The sequence below is a fragment of the Pogona vitticeps genome, chromosome 15 (assembly GCF_051106095.1).
Source record: "Pogona vitticeps strain Pit_001003342236 chromosome 15, PviZW2.1, whole genome shotgun sequence".
In the NCBI taxonomy this organism is placed as follows: Eukaryota; Metazoa; Chordata; class Lepidosauria; order Squamata; family Agamidae; genus Pogona; species Pogona vitticeps.
Genome location: NC_135797.1, coordinates 727,534 through 744,950, shown reverse-complemented (window position 1 = coordinate 744,950; position 17,417 = coordinate 727,534). Strand labels below are relative to the sequence as shown.

Sequence of the window (17,417 nt, the reverse complement as noted above, 5' to 3'; positions counted from 1 at the left end):
GAGGAAGAAGGCGAGGAGGGGGCGTCCGCCGCGCGACGTGTCCCCCTCTCGAAACGCCTCCGGGCGGAAACCGCGGCCCGCGCGCCGAGTTCCGGGACGGTCCGAAGTGGCGCAGAGCGAGCGAGCGAGGAAGGGTCCGGCGGCAGACACGCGCGCGCGCCCGCGCACATACACACGCACCCACTGCCGCTCGTACACTTGTTTATTTATTTCTCTCTCTTTCTCACACACACACTCTCTCCGCCTGTGGGGAGAAAGAGAGAAGCCTCCACCTTCCGGCCGGAGCGTCCCGGTCGCCGCGACTGAGGCGAGGCTCCGCCCCTTTCGCCTCCTCCCTCCCCCTCCCCCGCCTGAGGGGAAGAGCGCTTATTTCCCTTCGCCTCCCCTCGCAGCCGGCGGCCCTGCGAGGCGCTCGGGATGGCGGCGGCGGCGGAGGACGACGGCGAGCAAGGTGAGCGGCGGCGCCTCTTCCTCCTCCTCCTCCTCCTCTTCCTCCTCCTCAGGCGGGACTTTCTTTCCCCTCAGAACTTTCTCGCGCCCCTCCCCCTCCTCACGCGCCTCCAACGGCCGCCTAGGCCCCTCCCCTTTCGAACGCTCAGGTGCGCCCCCTCCCCTCCCCCCTCCTGTTTGTCTCGCCCGCTGGCCCCGCCCTCTCTGAGGCAGGACGCGCCCCTTTGGAACTCTGGGGGCCCCCCGCCTGGCTCCTCCCACTTTGGGGTCCCGTCCTTCTGGCCCCGCCCCCTTCCCCCGAACTCTTGTCTTGCTCTCCTCGCTTGTCCCCTCCCTTTTTAGAACTCTGGGGGGGTCCCTTCGCTCCGCCCCTTTTGGAGGAGGCCACGCCTTCTTGTCCTTCCCCCTTATCTTTTTCGGGGGGGCACCCCCCAGATCCTTCCTTCCCCCCCATGTGGGCTACTCAAGTTGGTACCTTTCAGACTGGATGGGATTAAAGTTCCCATTATCCCCAAAGGTACAGTTTTAGCTCAGGGTTGGATGGGAGATGTAGTCCAACATGGCTTCCTGTGGGGTCCCCCCCCTCTCCCTCCAACGTTACTGTGAACTCTTTCACCCCACTAGCATAGCTCTCTCCGAGGAGGGTGGGTGTTATGTCTGTTGCGTAGGTGGGGTTGATGGGAAGTGTAGTCATGCAGGCGATCTTCCTTTCTCTGCCTCCTGGCAGGGGCTCCTTGTAACTCCTTCTTTAGGGTCCCCCCTAACTCTGCCCGTCCGTCCGTCCCTCCCTGTGCCTTTTGTCTCACTCTGGCTTGGCTGCTCGCCTGGCCCCCTTTGCACCACTCTCTACCCCTGCGTGCCCCCCCCACGCCTCACCCTCTTTCCTGCTTGATGCCTCCAGCCCCATCTGTGCTACCCCACCGTCTCTGGCGGCCGTCCGACACCCCCCACCCCCCAGAATATCCCTGTTTTTTGCGGTCCCGCCTCCACAGAGCACTTCCTCAGCCTTCCTTTTTCTGCTGGGTCCTGCAGACCCTGAAGCCCCCCCTTGCCCTGTGCCCCCCCAAATGGCCCTCCCTGCTTCTTGAGCACCCACCCACCCCTTCTGTTCCTGCCAGCTTCTCCCCTGGGGGTCCTGGTCTCCTCTGCTGCTCCTGCCCCCCCATGCACCCTAGACACCCTGTCTGAGCCTCCCCATCACTCCTCCTGAGGTGCCCCCTTCCTTCCGGTTCCCACGGTCCTCTCTGGACTCCTCCTCTCCCCCCGCCCCCCCATTCACAACCCCCCTCTAATAATCCAGGGAACAGCAACCCTGTGTGGGTGTGTGGACACACACACACACACACCCGGTCTCCCTGGGACAGCTCAGAGTCTCCCTAATAAAGGCCCAGCGTGCGCCTCCAGCTTTGATGCAAGGGAGCATTTGTGGTTTTCATGGCTGGTGTGAAACTTTCCCTTTTGGACTAGCCCGTGCGTGTGCGTGATGATGATGATTGTGATGATCACACAGGCCGGAATAGGGAGCCGCCTCTCCCTGGAGTAATTCAGGTTCTATTTTTAGCCGATGCGTTGAACGTCTATCTGGAAGGGAAAGGTGGGGTGGGGTATCGGCTTGAGTGTTCACAGGCCTGAGTGTGTGTGTGTGCGCGCGCGTGTGGGTGTGTGGTTCTTTGCTTGGCCTTGGAGTCAAACAGCACGCGATATGAGCCATCCTGACTCCTCTGCGGAACTGCCGCACGAACTGCCGCACGGTTGCTAAGTTAATATTTATCAAGCCTTGCTGGTCCTGTACAGGAGGGGGAGTGAGCATCCGATGTTTTCATGGTCTCAGGCCAAACCTGTTGACTTGGAAATTGCAGAGCAAACAGAAATGTTAGGAGCCGCTGACGGTGGCAGAGCGCCTGTCCTGCCCCCTCCGTTCTCTACCCGATAAAGTCATGGCACGGGTGGGAGAAGCAGGTGCAAGAGGGTCATGGCCTGCCCTGCCTTCCCCTCTCGGGAGTCCCTCTTTCCTCTCCGTGGACCTCCTTGGCATCATCGCAAGGGCTTTCTCCCATTAGTCGGTGCCGGGTGGGGGGTCTGGATTTTGGGCAGCAGAGACTGGATGCTGGGGAGAACCAGGACTCCCCCCTGCCCACTGTTTTGACCCTCCCTCCATAGGGGAAATGGAGAGGGGTGACTTGTCTTCTCCGAGCACTGATGAAAACAGGAAAATTAAATCCTGTGGGGCAAGTCTTGTAGACATCTTTAGTAGAAAATGTAGTTGGTTAACCGAAATTGGTGTAGAATGGAACTCTCTCTTTCTTTCTAACTTTTTGCATTCTGTCCTTCTTGAGTCTTCCGTTTTGGGTCTCTTTAGATCACTGATGCATCGGTTTCCATGTCTCTAGGACAGACGTTCCCAAAATGTGGCCCTTCAGACACACAGGGCGTCAACTCCCAGAAGTCTCCACCAGCCTGGCCAGCGATCTGAGATTCTGGGACCTGAAGTAAAAAAATCTGGAGTAGAGATTCTCCCCTGTGGAACTCGGAAGTTGGCTGGGTGTTTGGACCCATTTGTAAGAATTTGTTCTGCCTTGACTGCCGTGTCTTCCCGCAGGGGTGGCGGGCCATTTCCTTCCAGCTCTGCCTCCCACGAGCATTCCCTTTGGGACTTTTTGGTGTGGCCATGGTGGCTTTGGACGCTTGCGTTTACAGCTACGAATATGGCTGGAAACATGAATGTCTCTAAAACCTACTGTAAACCATAAAGGGCAAGGAAAGGATGTTAGTCAACACAGCCAGTATGGTGTGGCAGCTAGAGGGATGGACTAAAACTGGGTTCGAATCCCCGTTTGCTGCAAGTCAGTTCTGACTTGTTGGCAGGCAACACGCAGTGGATATGAGAAATGGCTTTTTTTTCAAGGGGATGTTTTTGTCCTTCCTGTTGTAGTGGGATTCCTTCGTAGAGCGACTGGCGGGGCATAAAACACAACAGGTTTGCATCTACTGCCCTTCTCCTGAGCCCTTTTCAGTATCCCGAATGAATCATCTGTTGTTCTCTCAGGCCTCAAAGCCTCCTTGCTCATCTGGAATCCGTCTTTGTCATTTCTTCTTTCTTTTGGTTCTCTGCAGTCCTCGAGCCACATCCCTCCCTGGTAGCAGCAGCGAGGATGTTCTCAGTGGTGCGGTCATCTGCACCTGCCAGGGCTGACCGCCGTGTGCGTGTTCGTTGTCTCGTCTTGTTCTCTTGGCTCTTGCTATTTGTCAGACAGCAGCATGTGGTATGGTCACACTTCTTGAGTTGTTGTTGCGAACATAATGGTGCTCACTTGTGATTAGGTATTTGTTAATTTTGGGTTCCGTTCTTCCTTGTTAGCCATGGTCTGAGGTTGTGCTAAACTGTGGCATGTTTCCCCCATCGGGAGGCATCCATGACGCAAATGAAAGCTTAGAGTAGTCAAACTCTCAGGCAAGTTAAACTTAGCTTAGGTTCATCAAAATAGGACAGCTTTTCCAATCATGATTTGATGTTGGGTTGTTTCTCTTAACCTCAGTTAGAATTAACCATGGTTTGCTGGGTTTCGAGGACACGGGGGTTAATACAAATTGGAAACAATATCCTTCCAGACTCTGTTGTGCTGAAGAAGGAAAGGAGTAGACGGATCCCTTCTGTGGCTTTTTTCTCATCATATGAAATCAGAGATTTGGAAAGCCACGTTTTGGGACTTCCACTCCCAGAATCCACAGCCACTTAGGCAGCGTTGCCTCTTGCTCCCCAAGTTGGTGGATCTGGTGGGGTTGGGAAGGGTTAGGGTAGCACCTTCTGGTCCTGTGTGAGTTTGGTTTGTTTTCTTAAAGACCCAGGGCACGTGATCCAAGACAGATTTGGGGTTGTTTATTCTGCCAGCTTGCCTCTCTCTGACCTTGGGCCACTTGCTGGGTTTCGGCCCAAGGACTCCCCTGGGCGTTGTTTGTTTGTTTGTTATTAATGTTTACAGCAGATGCATTTTATGCCACAAAAGCACTTCTGTCAGTTCTGCTGATGTGCTCGTTCCCCACAGTCATCTCCTTGAAAAGTTTGGAAATAGCCCAAACTAAACTCTTTGCTGCTCGGGGACAGAGCGGACCTCCCTGCGTCCAGCGACAGGAGGGGCTCCCTGTGCTTTCCTGGGTGCTGAAGGTGGCCAAGGAACCGCACGCAGGCGCCACTGGCCGCCGCCTCACCGCAAACTCTGATTCCAGGGCCATGACTAAGGTGAGGTGATGCAACGGTGGCGCTTGTCCAAGAAAGACTTCCATCCCTTTGGCAGGTAAGGGCTGCGCCCGGCCACACCCTGCTCCTCCTCCGCACCCATGGGAACTGAGCCCGGTGGCAGGGAGGGCCTTGGCCCCGGGTCCTGAGGCGAGCAGCACTTCCAGCACGGCAAATTCGCACCTTGGTCCCCTCTCCACATTGTCTTGGTTCTGCGCAGAGCGCGGAAATCTGTCTCTTCTGGCATCTGTTCCCGGAATCAGCGTTTGGAAATAATGAGCTGCAACTGACATCGGTTCCTCTCAGTGGTTTTGGGGGCGTCTGCGTGCAAATGGGGCTGTAATGGCATTACGATCTAAAGTCAATTTGATGGGGGGGGATCAAGCCTACTTAATCGGCGTGACCACTGGGCAATGGGCATGCTAGTCCCAAAGCTGGGTTGAACCCAAGAGGGTCCATCGTGGAGGTCCACAGAAAGGGTATCTGCGTTGTGCCTCCGTCTCCCAGTTCTGCTTTTGCTCACATGCCAGAGATGAGGGGGGCTCTGTGGCCCGTCTCCCTGACCCTCCTCGCCCCCCCCATGGCCTGGCTTCATTGGTGCTGCCCGGTGGGGGGGCAGGCCTCCTGTCTCCACCTCCCAAGAGACACTCCTGCCTATGTGGCGCAAGATGTCCCTGCTTTTGTCTCCACTGCCTGAGTTGGCCGATTGCAGGCCGAAGCCTTCAGAGGAGCCCAGGTCGATATAAAGAAAAACCTGCCCCTCCTGTTCTAAACGGCTGCTCCAGTCTCAGGCTTTTCCTGAGCCTTCCAAACTTTTTGCTGACCTTTTTTAATGTCATCCCCAGACACCCACCCACCCACCCACCCACCGCCTCCCAGCTCTGCCTGACAGCTCCTAACCTCCCTTTTCCCTTTCAATATATCGACCCAGGCTGCCGTTTTAGGGCCTGGAAAAGGGCATGCCGAAGTGTTGAATAAATGCTGGCCAACTGCTGCTTCCCCCCCCCCCGCAATGATCCTGCACATCTCTCTTCCTGAGACATCTGCACAGATGGGGTTGCTTCCCTTAGGACATCTTTTATTTTTAAAAGCCAAGGAGAGACAAATCCCCAACTCAGCCTTTCACAGTCTAAAAATCAGAATAAAGTCCCCATCTCTGTGTGTGTCTCTGTGGATAATAGAAAGAGGGGGAGAATCGCACAGCTGTGGTAAGAATTTGGGGGAGGCTTGCTTGGAATCTCAAGAATCGCCACAGTGGGATCTCAGTCTGTTTTCTGTGCCTCCCCCACCTTGCAAAAACAGAAGGTCTCCTTCTTAACTCCGGCTGCCGAGATCTTGATAAATGTTTTCTTGATACGGCTACAGGGCTGGGAGATTTTATTGAACATTCCTTGGAGGGGTTGACGGCGGTTTTAATTTTCCTTTTTAACTCATTGCCCTGGGGTGGCATCATCAGTCATGTTTTCTGTCTAGGTGTGACCTTTCCCCACACCCCCACTCGGCTCATTTGGGTGGCTGATCATTTCATTAGCTGATTTATCCTGGAAATTTCCTTTTATTAATTTTTTTTGTCAAAGTGTGCATGGGTTCCGGATCTATAGGTGCAAATAAAAAAAAAGTGGATGAGGGAAGGAAAAAAAACAATCGGATGAAGAATTTTTTAACCTGGGGAATAGGTTGGCAAAGGAAATAAAAAAGCAAGCTGTGACTGCTAGGTGTCCTTGATAGTTATGTCAGTAAACGTCTGTGGATTCTGTGAGATGATGCTAGATGGAACTTGCGTGTTCGGGGATGGTCTACCAGAGGCTGGTGCAAATGAGGCAAAATCTCACCTTGGTGTTGTGAGCTCCTCGGAAAGGCGCGGTTGGAAAAGTTAATTTAAAAAGCAGGTGGAAGTAATTTTTCCAAGCAATGTCCTGTGTTAGCACAGTGGTGATCTCGGAAACCAGAAAATAAGAACTCAACTCATGCTCTCTTTCAAATTTGGCCAGACGTCCTCACCTGGAGCCCTTCTGGCCAAAGATACCTGGGGCAGCCCAGGGGAGCACCCCCTTTGGCGTGGTTGCATCATAGCACTGACCATTGGTATGGGGCACCGGATTGAGCTTGCGGGTGCCTAGGTACCCACCTCGGCTAGTGTTGCCGTTGGGGAACATGCCTGCTGTCCATGGAACTACCTTGTGCCTGTTGTTTCAGAGGCTCCAGCAAAGCAGGACACGGCGGGTGGGTTGGGGGTTCCAGGAGCCGTCTTTGCTGGTGGTGGTTCTGATGCCTGATCTTGGTGGACCTTGACCTCGTCTCCTTTTCCTCCTCCTTTGGGATGCTGAGGCTTGGCGAGACAGACATCCCATAAATTCCATTCTGTAATAGGCCATCTGTTAAGTCACCGGGAGCTTTGACTCTGAGTGGGCCTTGGGCGAGGACAGGCAGGCTTTTGAGCCGAGGAGTTCCTCTGGCAATGTGTTGTTGTTTTTTCCCCCAACCGAAACTGTGAAGGATCTTCGGAGTGGAGAAGAGTTGAAGGAAGTGAGTACATGTTTATCCTGGGGAAGAGAAGAGTGAGAGGCCATTAGCTGGCCCTCTTCAGATACCACCTGCTCCAGAAGGTAAGGTCCAGACTCATGGGGTCCGGTCCCTAGAAGAGAGCGTGAGATGAGAAAGGTGCTGCTGGTGGCAAGAACTGTTGGATAGTGGAAATCAGCTCCCCGGCCCTGCAATCCTTGGTGATGGGCTCCCCAGTTCTTCCCGTAGAATCCCCATTTACTTTTTCCCGCCTTTGATTTCGCACCGCCGACTCCTGCTTGTTTCTGTCCTTACTCTTTTGGAATCGATGGAGGCCCCTTTGGGCGGGTGGGGGGCCTGCTTTGGGCCGTTCTGGGAAAACCCGGCCCTGGTCTGTGTGTCACTTGTCTCCATATGACTCAGAGAAGACGTTGTGTCTAGCCACGAGGGTGCCTGGGCCGAGGAGACTTCAGCCTCCTGGCTTCTCTGCCCCGGATAATGCCAGGCCATGGGGCCCCGTGACTCGCGCAGGGTGACAGATGGATGGATGCAAAATATGAGGAATGCAGGCATGGAGCCCTTTCTGTGGAGGCCCTGCTGCTCGGATTGCCACACGGGGGTTCCCCTGGATTTGCAAGCCCCCCCCTTCTGATCCTATAGTGGAGGCGGGGGGTTGGGCTCCTCGGGCAAGCCACCCTTTGCTGGTTTGTGATGATGACACTCATCCCCTTTGGTTGTGCCCGGTGTCTGGGGCTCCAGCTTTCCCTGACCTGGTGACTCTTTTGAAGCTGTGTTGGAATAGAGTGCCTATCATCCCCAATCGGCAAGATCACTGGCACCAGGCTGCGGAAGATGGAGGTATATCCTCCAAAACTTTACAATTATCCTTTTTGGGAGGAGGGGGGGTGGTAGTTCCAGAACCACCTGCCCAGAAAGAGGAAGTCACCCTGGTGGCTCATGGTCTTGAGAGCTGCATGCTGTCCTGCGGGGGGGGGGGGGATTCCATCCCTGAGGTTTTTAGGCAGCAGGGCTGAGCTGACCGGGCTAAAACAGGGGGTGGGCAGGGAAGAACGTGGGCTTTCCGAAAGACACGGAGAGATCCGCAGTACAACCACCCCTGCCAGCCAGGTGCTGGGCGTGCCTGCATCCTCTCAGCCTCCCTCCCTCCCTCCTGCTCTCAAAATGACAAAGCATGGAGACGTGTGGATTTGAGCTTTCAGGAACACTCCCAGGCCATTTGTGTTGACCTCTCCTCTCTGTGGTGGCCAGTTGCATTAAGGGGGCCTCTTCTCAAGCCCGGGGATTTTCTGGTGGCCTCAGAGTACAAGCCCCATGATCCCCTGGCCAGCTGTGCCCTTAGAGTGATGCCGGATCAAAATGGTTGGGGTCATCCTTTTGGCCCTGACCCTCAGACGCTGCCTTCCCCCCACCCTTGAAGGTTTGGGGCCTGAATTCCGCTCCTGCTGGCGATTGACTGGATTTGTGCCATTCCTTGAGCCTTCTCGCTTCGATTCTGTTTTGATTCATTTCTGTTGTTTTCTTGTGTAAAGTGCGTGAATGTTCTCCCTTATTTTTGTCCAGGGTTGTGAGGGCATTGCCAGTTGGAGTGGTATGCAGACATTTAAATTAAGTAATAAATAAAAAGGATCTGCCTGCCACTGGCGTTGGGAGAATGTGTTTTGCTGCCTGCGTATGTGGAGGAAGTGCATAAAAGGCAGTTACTGTTGGCATGCAAGGACATCCTTCTTCACTATCTCTTTGGACTTCTTGTGGGTGATGAGAGACTTCTAGGAACCCAGAAAAAGTCTGAGCTTCAGAACCACCCCTCATTTTGGCTGGTTTTGGTGTGCTCAACATTGTTTGTAACAGCTGCAACTCAAAATTCGGGTGCTTTGTTTACCTCCTGCTGATAAAAAGTGACGGAGGTTTTGTCCAGTCACACCATGTGGGCTCGAACTCGCCTCCCGATGAAACTTTTTTCCCTTTCACTCCGGATGCTGCTGCTGCAGATGGCTCTTCCCTTCTGAGAAGTTGTTCTGTTTTTGTTTTTTTAAAATTGAGTTCCGGGAGAAACATATCTGTTGGGTCCTTATCTTGTCCGGAGTTTTATCTCTTCTAAGTGAAGGCTTGTTCAAAAGCAGCGCTTGAAACTTGGCAGCCGGATCTAGGATGTTGGAACACAAGAGATGCTCAGCTCCCTCTCCCTGTGTTGCATTTCTTTTTCCAGCTCCTCTTCTTGGAGAAAAGGCTTAGGAAATTAAAAAGAAAATCAGAATAATCCGCTGCCCCTCCTGGCCTCCCTCCCTCCCTCCTTTCCTTCTTCCTTCTTTTCCATCTTCAACACCTTCCATCCATCCATCCCCATACTCCTCCTTTCCTCCCTTGGAAGCTCTTTAGCAACAGGCCTCCAAACCTCCCTTTCTCTGACTCGTCCCGTCCCTCGCCTGCAAGAGAAGTGGGGTCTCTCCGTCTCTTCTTTTCTCTCGCTTTGTGTGTGTGTGTCACACTTCCCAGAGTTCCAGACCAGCGGCTTTCCGGGGGCTTTGAGGTGCCGGCCTGTCACTCTGTGGGGCATCACACCGACAACATTGCTGCCCCACAGCACAGCTCGGGGGGGGGGGGGCTAAATTCTGTTCTTGGTGCCCAACCCTTTGGCAGGCAGCATTTTCTGGTGGGTAGAAACGCCACGCCGGCTTCCTTGGTGCTACGGATTCACTCCTGGCAGAATTGCTCGAGAGCTCCTTCCCCCAGAAAGCCGGGAGGTGAAAACTCATTCCCTGAAGAGCATCCTGCCCTGAAGAGAAAGCGGGGGCCCTTTTTCCCCCCCCATCTCCCGGCGCAGGCCTGCCTGGCCCTCGGGGAGCCCCCGGTTGCCCCCGCGGAGCCTTTGGCCACCTGCAAAGCCATCGGCTAGTAGGAAACGGTCCTGGGTTGCAGCCCTGGACATCCCCTGGCTTGCACCGTCTGGGCTTTTGAGCGGCGCTCCGAAGGCCTGCTTTATGGCTCTCCTGCTTTCCCCTTTCTGGGCAAACGGGCCTTGCAATGCCGCAGACATAGTTTTTCGGGGCGTGTGCGAGCGAGGGTGGCTTCTCTGAGGCTTTGTTTTGGCTCCGACTCGGCTTTCCCGGCCTGCCCACGAGCCGCGTCTGACTTCGTGATGTTGCCTTTATGTTGGATTTTGGAAGCAAGGTGGACCTGGAACATGAGCCGGGCAGGAAAATGTCAGACTTTTTGAGAGGCTCCCTCTGCACAGCAGCGGCCTGTAGGCCCCTGGGACAGGGGAGGGTGTGGAGCCTCCGGACGGGGTGCTGAGCCTGGCCCTCTTGGGGCTCAGGAGAGGGACTCCCACCTGCCACCAAGCCTTTTCAAGTTGTGTGGTGTGAGCGCGGATCCCTTTGCCATGTGCTCACTGGCTACACACACACACACACACACACACACACACACACAGAGACCCCAAAGTCCTGGTTGTTTAGGAAACCTGGCTCGAGGCCTGAGCGGAGCGTCTCCCTCTTCTCTCCCTTTCAGACTGACGCAGCGCATGCCTGCCTTGGTGCCCAGCCCGTCCCGAGCCTCCTGTGAGGAATTCAGGATCACATGACCCTGGATATGGACGTGGTCCTCTCCGATTTTGTCCGCTCAACTGGGGCAGAGCCGGGGCTCGCAAGAGATTTGCTAGAAGGTAAAGTGTCCGCCCTGGATGGAGAGAGGCTTCGCCACCCTGTCCTGGGGACGGTCGTCCAAATCTGTCGGGGAGGCGAAGACCAGGAAAAAAACCCAGCTGGTGGGAGAGCCACCTGGGTGGGAGGTGGTTCTCCACCCCCACCCCCCGGCCGTGACCCCTTTCCTGTTTCCCTCCCCCAGGGAAGAATTGGGACCTGAGCGCCGCCTTGAGTGATTTTGAGCAGCTTCGGCAGGTTCACGCTGGGACGCTGCCCCGTTCCTTCAACGAAGGGCGTGCCTTTAAGCTCGCCGAGAAGGAGGTTCCGCGCCCCCCGCGGCCCCTCCTGCAGCGCCAGGATGACATCGTCCAGGGTAAGTGGGCCCGCAACACGGAGCCCTGAGAACCCGGGGGGGGGGGGCAGAGACGGGCCAGGGCCGAGCGACAGCCGGTCGTTGGAAAGGAGAAGCCCTCGAGGGCTGACGGTGGGCAACAGTCGCCACTGGAGGTTCTCTTGCCCTCTGGAATTTGCAGACCTGGGTGTTGTGGCTGGTCCTCCTCAGGAGGTAAGCGGGAGGCTTCTCTGCCGGTGTGAACACAAACAGGATTTTAGTTTCTAAGGACCTCTGGACTCACAGGCTGCCCTTCGCGGCTTGGTGGCCCTGCACGCAGGTGGGTTGTGTGGCCCCCTTGCAGGCGTTGCCTGAGCCCAAAATCACTGGGGCAGCACTAAGAGGAAAGGGTGGTCTGATCCTGGCAATGCAGACGTTTTCTCCAGGCTAGGGGTTTCTGGGGGGACGGGGCGTCCCTCGCAGCTCCCAACCTCTGCCTGTCCCTCTCTCCCCTTCCAGAAAAGCGCTTATCCCGCGGCATTTCCCACGCCAGCTCCACCATCGTCTCGCTGGCTCGCTCCCACGTGTCCAGCAACGGCAGTGGCGGTGGCAGTGGCGGCGGCAGCAGTAGTGGCGGCGAACACCTCCTGGAGATGCCCATCTTCACTTTCCAGCTGCCCGACCTGACCGTCTACCGTGAGGAGTTCCGCAGCTTCATCGAACGGGACCTCATCGAGCAGTCGATGCTGGTGGCGCTGGAGCAGGCTGGTAAGGGGCAGCGACCGGGGGGGGGGAACTGTCGTCCTCTCTGGGGGCGGCTCGCTCATCCAGGTTGCCCCTCTCGCCCCCCCCCTCCCCGGGACCTTGGAGACATGAGAGGTGTGATGCTCCCACGTGGACATTAGAGCACTAAAAGGTCCATCAGCCTTTCTCCCCCCCCGGGGGGGGGGCTTCGTTCTGTGGCTCAATTCCTCTTAAAGGAATGGTCAGCCAAAATCCTGTTAGTTATGCGCTTTTGGAGTTGGGTTGCCCCAAGGGAAGAAATGGTGGGCAAAGAGGAGTCGCGGGACGCTGCCTGTTGCCCACGGAGGGTCTCAAGCGGAGGCCGTTCCCCTCCAGAAGTTACCACACTGCTTGCCTTGAAACGGGTGTAAAATCCAAACAGAATTTTAGTCCTTCTCTTGTTCGCCTCCAGAACACCACGTAGAATGGCTTTAAAGGAGGCAGTGTGTTGTGAAGCCTGATTAGATGGCCTGATTTGGCATTTTAACAATTAAAATAGCTCCTCTTAGACTTGGGGCCGACAAGTTTGACGATGAAGGGATGTAGGTGAATTTTTCAAATTTCTTTCCACACTCTGGAGATAACTGTGTGCCAGCCTGTCCCCGGCTGCCCCCCCCCCCGGCCATGAAATCCGAAGAGGCCAGGCGAAGGGAAGGTCATCAGCAAGGCCTTGGCTGGCCTAAGAACAGGTTTGGGCAAAAGCCCTTTGCCCGTCTGCCCTGAGCTTTTGGGGAGGTTCAGCCCGTAAAGAATCTCTCGGTGGGGCGTGCTGCCCTCTGACATCACCCGATGTGGCTGAGAAAGGCCATGAGCTCAGCCCGGGCGTGGGGCAGAGCGAGTGGAGGTGAGGAAAGGCAGGCAGTGACATCTCCCCAAGCAGGGGGAGTGTCCCCTTGATGCTTTCCGCGTGGGCTGGAGGTGGGTTTGGCCTCTGCCGGTCTTTGGCAGGTGGCCATGCAGCGGTGGAGCCCTGCCAGGGGTGACCTAGGTTGGGAAAGGCCCTGTGTTGTTGAAGCGTCTGTTCAGAGCAGGCTGGCTGCATGTCTGGATGGGGTCCTCCTGTCAGGGAGGGAGGCGCCTGCCTCCTGAGGGAAGGAGGACGAGGGACAGGCTCCAGCCTCCTCCTCCTCCTCCTCCTCCTCCTCCTCCTCCTCCTCCGGATGGCTGTGAAAGAAGAACGAGGCCAGCCCTGCAAATGCCCCTCAGATCTCCTTGCAGGAAGCGCCGGATGAGAGGGGCATTAATAACGATGACCTCTCAGGAGCCCCAGCTCCCACTCTGGCAGCGTTGCGTTACCTCTGGAGAAAGGTGATCCTGGCGCTTTTGGTTAGGGACACTCGTCCCCTCTGCTCCGCCCCTTGGACAGGGATCAAAGGTTGGGGATTCTGGGAGTTGTAGTCCAAGGGAGTGACTGTTTTCCACGCTGAGTTGGAAGCGCCTACCCTCCACAGAGCCCTGTCAGGGAGTCCCTGATCGCTGCAGCCCACCCAGAGTGTGGGGCCTCTTCGCCTCCTCTCCCAGCGGGTCAGTCCTGCTCTGTCTGAGGTCGGGGGTTTTCTCCAGAGGAGCTTGATTGGGAGCCGCGACTCCAGCAGAGGGGCAGCAGGCAGGCTCCTGCGTGACAGCCGCGGACACTCCGAAGACTCTGAAAGCCAAGCGGGGAGGAGGATTCACCCCCGTCTCTCTGTCCTGTGTTTGGTCTCGCCCAGGGCGCCTCAACTGGTGGGCCAACGTGGATCCCAGCTGCCAGCGGCTGCTCCCCTTGGCCACGACGGGCGACGGCAATTGCTTGCTTCATGCGGCTTCATTAGGTAAGAGCCGCCGTTTGGTGGAAGGGCGGGATGCAGGAGTCAGTTCTGAGAGGGTGAGGGGAGCACTGAGAACTGGTCTTTTTATTCTCCCCCCCCCGGCAACCCCTGGCCCTCTTCAGGTGGCCCCTTGTTGCCAAACACACCTTGGCTCAGGTCGGGAGCTGGCTGCCTGCCTGATCAGCCCAGGCCAGGGGGGGTTGTCATTCATCTCCCCCCCCCGTCCCCCGCTGTCCTCATTCTCCATGCATGCTTAATTGTGTGGCATCTCAGTGGCTGTACCATTTGCATTTCAATTAGTGTCCAGATTTAATACCTTGGCCCACCTTTCCTAGTGAGAAGGATGGGCCATCTATGTTGTTGGTGGAAGATGTGTTTTTTAAAAATGATTTTTGGAAGAGAGTAGAACGAGTGCCTGGAAGCTTCCACCTCTTCCTTTTGTCTCTCCTCATTGGCGGTAGGGATGTGGGGCTTCCACGACCGGGACCTGATGCTGCGCAAAGCTCTTCACGCGCTCATGGACGAAGGGGCAGAGAGGGAGGCCCTGCAGCGGCGCTGGCGGTGGCAGCAGGCCCAGCAGAACAAAGAGGTGAGGCTCTGGGAGGACACAGAGGAGGGGGGGCAGATTCACCTTGCCTCCACGCAGAGGCTCCAGAGGGGGGCTCAGGCTCTTCAACATGGAGAAATTTGAGGTCAACCACATTTTTCCGTGTATAATACGCCCCCACGTATAAGAGGAGCCCCCCACACACACCTTTCTAACCCAGAATTTCTTTCTTCATAAGAAAGTGGAGGGGGAAGGCAGGAATCATCAAAGCAATTCATCAAAGTGATTCCTGCTTTCCCCTTCCCCTTTCTTCGGAAGAAAGTTGAGGGGAAAGCACTTTCCTCGTAAGAAAGTGCTTTCTTCATAAGAAAGTGGAGGGGAAAGCAGGGATCAAAGCGGTTTGATCCCTCCCCCCTCCTTACTTCCATGTATAAGATGGCCCTAAATTTTTAATTTAAATGTTTTAGAGAAAATTATCGTCTTATACACGGAAAAATATGGCACATTCTCCTGTCTGGGGTGTTGGGTTACTCTGGGTCAGAGCATGGGGAGCTGATGCCTGTCGACTACAGTTCCCAGAATCCCCTTTTGAACATTGGAAAAGTGGTTTTGTGGAGCAAGGTGGAAGTCTAAATGGTTTCTCTCCCTCCCTCTTCTTCCCCCTTCTCTTCCTCTTCTTCCCCGTCTTAGTCCGGTCTCGTTTACACGGAAGAGGAATGGCAGAAGGAGTGGAACGAACTGATCAAGCTGGCTTCCAGCGAGCCTCGGATGCATTACGGCACCAACGGCGGGAACTGCGGAGGGTAAGGGAGGCCTTTGCCCTCACGCCCGGTCACGGCCATGTGCTCTGCCTGGGTCCTTCCAAGGCTGGGCTGCTGTTGGTGCGGATCCCTGGGGCGCTTCTGCTCCAGACATCCAGTATCCCTGAACAGCTGATGCATCGGGATCTTCCCTGTTTGGAACTGATCTCCCTGTCACTGTCTTTCGTTGATAACCAAGCCCTGAAAGGGCGGGAGGATGGGACCAGAGGCAGCCAAAGGCTTACCCCTCCTTTTGCTCTCCTGCAGCATTGAGGGCTCGGAGGAGCCTGTCTATGAGAGCCTGGAGGAGTTCCATGTTTTCGTGCTGGCCCATGTGCTCAAGAGGCCCATCGTGGTGGTTGCCGACACCATGCTGCGGGATTCTGGAGGGGAAGGTGAGTGTGGGGAGGGGCCTTTGAGGAGGTGTACTCATGAGCTCCCTTCGGTGACTACATGGCAGCCCTTTCTATGCCTGAAGAGGGCTCTCCCGTTGCCTCTTGGTCGTCTCATCATAAAGATGGATAGTGCTGGAGGATGAGACTCGCAGGGGAGGGACTCTTGGATCTCCGAAGGAAGGTGCAGCCTCCTGGGATTCGCCAGGGCTTGGTTGGGGGTGGGCTGCTGTGGCCATTCACGTGTTTGGAGCCCATGGCTCTCAGCTACCCTTGGTGGCAAAGGCTGAGGACAGGCACTGGATTTGGGAAGTGACTTTTCTGAATTAAATTCCAGGACTCCCTCCTGCTCAGAAGGCTGAAACAAGCTGCACGTGATGCAGTGTCAAAGGAGGAGTCACATGCAGAAGGCAACGGGCACACTCGGTGTTTGCAGGAGTCTCTCTGCGCTGGGAAGGGTGGGGTCAGTCCAGTGGTGCCCAGTGAGGGAAGGGTGACAGGGGAGGCCGATTCAGGAGGAAGCAAAGACACCGGGCTGCTGGGACCCCTGAAGCAAGCTGGGCCACGAAACCCACCCGGTGCATCTCTACGTAAGCCTCGGCAGACGCTCGCCCAGATCCGCACCAGGCCCAGCTCGCTCCAGGGGTCGGTGGAACAAAGATGATGCCCCTAGTGCTGCGTCCGCCTGAGCACCTGGCTGCCACTTCTTTGGGGGCTCAGCTCTGCGCTGTGCTTCTCTCCCTTCCAGCATTTGCCCCCATCCCCTTTGGGGGCATCTACCTGCCCCTGGAGGTGCCCGCCAGCAAGTGCCACCGCTCCCCGCTGGTCCTCGCCTACGACCAGGCCCACTTCTCCGCTCTGGTTTCCATGGAGCAGAAGGAGCCCTCCAAGGAGCAAGGTGGGTGCGGCGCTTGGGCGGGTGGGGGCTTTCTGTGGGGGGGAGGGTGTCCCTGGGGTGGCCCTTGTTCCTCTCTCTCCTCTGGTCCCGCCTTGCAGCCCCTGTGCAGGAAGTTGGGCGAAAGAGGGGACCTTCCACACCCTGCCTGAGGCTCCCCTTTTCCCACCCTGCCTGCCACCTCCCCCCCCCCAGCCTCTCTCCCTTCGGCCCCACATGGCAGCTCTGCTCTCCTTCCGCTCCCCAGCCGTGATCCCCTTGACTGACTCGGAACACAAGCTGCTGCCTGTCCACTTTGCCGTCGACCCCGGGAAGGACTGGGAGTGGGGGAAAGACGACCACGACAACGTCAAGCTGGCTGGGTGAGCAGCGGTGGTGGGACAGCCGCCTTGGCGGGGTGGCCGGGGAGGGAGGGAGGGAGGGCTGCTTGAGTCTGTGACCCTTGGAACGTGGGGCCTCGGAAGGCGTTGGGATTCCAAAAGGCAGTTTCTGGGAGGTGGGCAGAAGGGAAGACTCCCCCCCCCCGTCACACATACCCCAGGTGGGGATCATGCAACTTGTGCTGAGTCAGCCGGCCAAAGTAGAGAGAAAGAAGCCTCACGGAGGTCCAAAGGGATGTGGCGCCAGGAATGTGGTATGGGAGCAGCAATGGGAGGGAGGGTGGGGTGCAAGATTGGCAAAGCTTCTTTGGGATTTTTTTTTGGGGGGGTGGGGGTTGCCTGGAAGAGGCCCAGTGGCTGCGAAACCCTCCCAGTGCCAAGCCCCTGCTTTGGCTCTGTTCTTTCCTGTCCTCTTTCAACCATGGCCGGGGTGGGGTGGGGTGGAAGCCTCTGTGGGCTCTCTGGGGACCTTTGGGTTCTGACTTAACGGGACGCCGCCTCTCGCTTTCTGTTTCTGCATGGCTCGGCCTCGTTTCAGCGTGACGCTGTCGCTGGAGGCAAAACTTCACTTGCTGCACAGCTACATGATTGTGAAGTGGATCACGCTGCCTTGTGACATGCAGGTACGGTGGG

The 17,417-nt window shown here is 56.5% G+C and overlaps 1 protein-coding gene across 8 annotated transcripts in view; it reads left to right on the top strand.

Annotated features, from left to right (window-relative positions):
• OTUD7B (OTU deubiquitinase 7B) overlaps window positions 1–17,417 on the top strand; it is a 30,744-nt gene that overhangs the window by 7,369 nt on the left and 5,958 nt on the right. For 5 of the 8 annotated variants that reach the window (XM_072983840.2, XM_072983839.2, XM_078382160.1 and 2 more), the window contains 10 exons: window positions 10,715–10,868; window positions 11,051–11,221; window positions 11,699–11,947; window positions 13,672–13,773; window positions 14,232–14,359; window positions 15,008–15,120; window positions 15,385–15,512; window positions 16,258–16,407; window positions 16,652–16,766; window positions 17,323–17,407. In XM_072983840.2, coding sequence (XP_072839941.2) covers window positions 10,784–10,868; window positions 11,051–11,221; window positions 11,699–11,947; window positions 13,672–13,773; window positions 14,232–14,359; window positions 15,008–15,120; window positions 15,385–15,512; window positions 16,258–16,407; window positions 16,652–16,766; window positions 17,323–17,407 — 1,326 coding nt within the window. In that variant the 5' untranslated portion in view covers window positions 10,715–10,783. Of the gene's footprint in view, window positions 1–20; window positions 452–7,180; window positions 7,291–10,714; window positions 10,869–11,050; window positions 11,222–11,698; window positions 11,948–13,671; window positions 13,774–14,231; window positions 14,360–15,007; window positions 15,121–15,384; window positions 15,513–16,257; window positions 16,408–16,599; window positions 16,767–17,322; window positions 17,408–17,417 lie in introns of those variants that run through there. The other 3 variants (XM_078382162.1, XR_013539400.1, XM_072983838.2) reach the window with 3 other exon arrangements.